Source organism: Egretta garzetta, unplaced genomic scaffold (assembly GCF_000687185.1).
Source record: "Egretta garzetta isolate BGI_Z169 unplaced genomic scaffold, ASM68718v1 scaffold44, whole genome shotgun sequence".
NCBI lineage: Eukaryota > Metazoa > Chordata > Aves > Pelecaniformes > Ardeidae > Egretta > Egretta garzetta.
Genome location: NW_009259490.1, coordinates 18,452 through 20,219, shown reverse-complemented (window position 1 = coordinate 20,219; position 1,768 = coordinate 18,452). Strand labels below are relative to the sequence as shown.

The 1,768-nt window shown below is 46.3% G+C and overlaps 1 protein-coding gene across 1 annotated transcript in view; it reads left to right on the top strand.

The window, feature by feature from the left end:
• The window catches only part of CD81 (CD81 molecule), a 24,996-nt gene that overhangs the window by 11,382 nt on the left and 11,846 nt on the right, over window positions 1-1,768 (top strand). Inside the window, exon 2 of the mRNA XM_035892852.1 lies at window positions 1,564-1,661. Within this exon, the coding sequence (XP_035748745.1) occupies window positions 1,596-1,661 (66 nt within the window). The 5' untranslated portion in view covers window positions 1,564-1,595. The remainder of the gene's footprint in view (window positions 1-1,563; window positions 1,662-1,768) is intronic.

Below are 1,768 nucleotides of genomic sequence, written 5' to 3'. Positions count from 1 at the left end.
AAGAGGGAAGGAGTAGGAGCCAAAGCTGAGCCTTTCCCAAGTTTGAGGTGTCTGTAAGGGGCTTTTAAACCAGCCGAGGCTGTTTTTATGTATCTGGTTTTTTAGAGAAGGGTTTAACTTGGCTTAATTCTGCTCCCAGTGCGTGCCCTTTAGACTTTGCACTTTAATTACCAGAAGATTGTTTAAAAGCTACAACGATAAGAAAAACCTTCAACACAACGGTCACATACAGGCAGTTTTAATCTCAAGGGCTGTTTATATGTTAGTGCTGTTCCTGAGCAGGGGTTGACAGGCTGATTAATAACTATAAAATATATATTATATATATAACTATAAAATATATAATATAAAATAACTATAAAAACATTTTGACTCGTAGCAAAAGAAAGTGTTTAATTGAAGGGATGTGTCTCCCAAGCACTAGCAAGATGTGCTGTATTGCTCTTGCCTTTTGGATGCCCCGTGTACATTTATTCTCATCCTGATTTCCCCCCCCCCCCACCATCAGTTAAAAAAGGTGACTGCGGTCTTGCATCATTTGTAATTATTTGATTATTTTTTGCACGTGTTAAACTGCTTTTGCATGGAAAGCAGGATTCACTTACAAAGTGAATCCACGATACTTGAGAATATTAGTTAACCAAAAATGCACTAAATATATGGGATACCTCAGGAGAAAGCTGTGGGTTTGGAAAAAGAAGCAAACTGAAGTGAGCTGGTGGCATTTGGCTGGGTTAATCGCCACGGTCTCACCAGGCTCATGGCTGCTGAGACCATGGTGATTACTGGTGGCAGCAGACCCAAGCCTTGAGCTGAGCTCTTGTTTCCCAGCTGAAGAAATTTCATTCCTCTGTTTTCAGAGTGTGTGTGTCCCGTCCGCCCCCTCCCTGATGCCTATTTTCCAAGCTTTGAACTACTTACGGAGCAAGTTGGCTGTGGAAGTTTAATAAGCCTTCCCCTCTCACAGAAGAACCTGTAACAAACCAAAGCCAGATTATATTAAATGAGGTGCTCAAGCAGTGCTTTTTCCCTTAGTTTCGTGGCTCGTCTGCCTTTAAAATGTTAGCCTGATAAATATTTGTATGATGTTTAATATAAATAAACCCTATGCCTTATTGTTTATTTTAAAAGATATGCTAACCAATAATTTTCATCTCCTCAGCTTAAATATTTCCAACAGTATGGATGCCATAGGAGCTCCCATACAGCAGCTCTGAGGACGCTGTAACGCCTTTGTCTTGCCTGCTGCGTCCTCTGCTGCTGGAGCTCCCTGCATTCCCCCTGATTTTGGGGGTGATGGGGCTTCTAAGAGTCGGTGTGACTAGCTTCAAACACTTTGAGATCTGACTCGTGTGTGTTGTGTTGTTCTGCTGAGTCTGCAGCTACTTCTGCTCATATCTCCTAGCCCTTAGTCCTGCACACCCCTAATTAGCCACCCCGGGGAGCCAACAAGCCCGGCCAGGCACGAGGGTACCCGGGGGAGCCAGCATGCCCGGCCAGGCGCGAGGGCGCTGCCGCACGAGGCTCTGCAGTAACACCTTTGCCTCTCGCTCTTGCTCGCAGGAATCTACATCCTGATCGCGGTCGGAGCCGTCATGATGTTTGTGGGGTTCCTGGGATGCTACGGTGCTATTCAGGAGTCTCAGTGCCTTCTGGGAACGGTAAGAGGCGCAAAGCTTCGGATGCTGCTTGGCACCATGGTGTCCCTGCCGTGCCTCTGCCGGGTGGCACACAGCCGTGCTCCCCTCACTGGAGGGGTTTGCCCCAA